Source organism: Sinocyclocheilus rhinocerous, unplaced genomic scaffold (genome assembly GCF_001515625.1).
Source record: "Sinocyclocheilus rhinocerous isolate Xijiao unplaced genomic scaffold, SAMN03320098_v1.1 scaffold1183, whole genome shotgun sequence".
Classification (NCBI taxonomy): domain Eukaryota; kingdom Metazoa; phylum Chordata; class Actinopteri; order Cypriniformes; family Cyprinidae; genus Sinocyclocheilus; species Sinocyclocheilus rhinocerous.
The window spans coordinates 397,271-398,285 of NW_015625028.1; the positions used below are offsets into that span (position 1 = coordinate 397,271).

The 1,015-nt window shown below is 43.2% G+C and overlaps 1 protein-coding gene across 1 annotated transcript in view; it reads right to left on the reverse strand.

The window, feature by feature from the left end:
* The window catches only part of pacs1 (phosphofurin acidic cluster sorting protein 1), a 50,222-nt gene that overhangs the window by 9,709 nt on the left and 39,498 nt on the right, over positions 1 to 1,015 (reverse strand). Inside the window, exon 13 of the mRNA XM_016562714.1 lies at positions 478 to 582. Coding sequence (XP_016418200.1) covers positions 478 to 582 — 105 coding nt within the window. The remainder of the gene's footprint in view (positions 1 to 477; positions 583 to 1,015) is intronic.

The window sequence follows — 1,015 nt, forward strand, 5'->3', positions numbered from 1 at the left end:
AAATTAAATACAAATAGCACATTAATTTAAAGTTAAAAGTTACACACTTTTTTGTGTGTGCGCTGTACAGGTCTGGGATAAAGAATGTTTTTGCTCAGGTGGCCGAAATGTCCACCCAATAGAGAAAAGTTTTGCTCAGCAAGAAAAAAATTAGAGGGAACATTGGTTATAAGCCATGTGAGGTTGTGCATTATGGTCAAATTCCCACATTGCACTACATCTAAAAACAGCACTTAACCGTGGTAAAAAATACACAACACAGCCATTAGGACAGTCTGCTTCAGTCTCACACACACACACACACACACACACACATGGACACAGACGCACACGCACACAGACACGCACACGCAGAGACACACACACACACACACACAAACAAGCCACAAACACACACACACACACACACACACACACATAGAGACACACACACACACACACACACACACACACACACACACACACAGTCTTGTGTACCTGTCCTTGCCAGTCTGTGCCATTGATCATGATGAGACTTTCAGGAAGAGCAGCATCAGAAAACAGAATCTGATTCAACTGATCATAGACGGCCTTCCTGAGGACCTGCAAACACACACACACACACACAGGGATGAGTCAGGCGAACATGAATAATTCACAGTGACTCTGCAGAACAAGACTAAACACTGCATTAACATTCCTTATTTAAAGCCAGGGCAGAGAGAGTGAAGAAATGTGAGGGAATCCGAGGAGAACCGTGTTTTGAGAAAGAGAGAAACCCCATTTACACCAGCTATTAACGGCCATACATTAAAGGAATAGTTCATCCAAAAATGAAAATCTACCCCCAGACCATCCAAGATGTACTGCAGATGAGTTTTAGTGTTACATCACTTGCTGATGGGTGCCGTGAGAATGAGAGTCCAAACAGCTGATAAAAACATCACAACTGTGATGTTTTGATCAGCTGTTTGGACTCTCATTCTCACGGCACCCATTCACTGCCGAGCAAGTGATGCAATGCTGCATTTCTTCA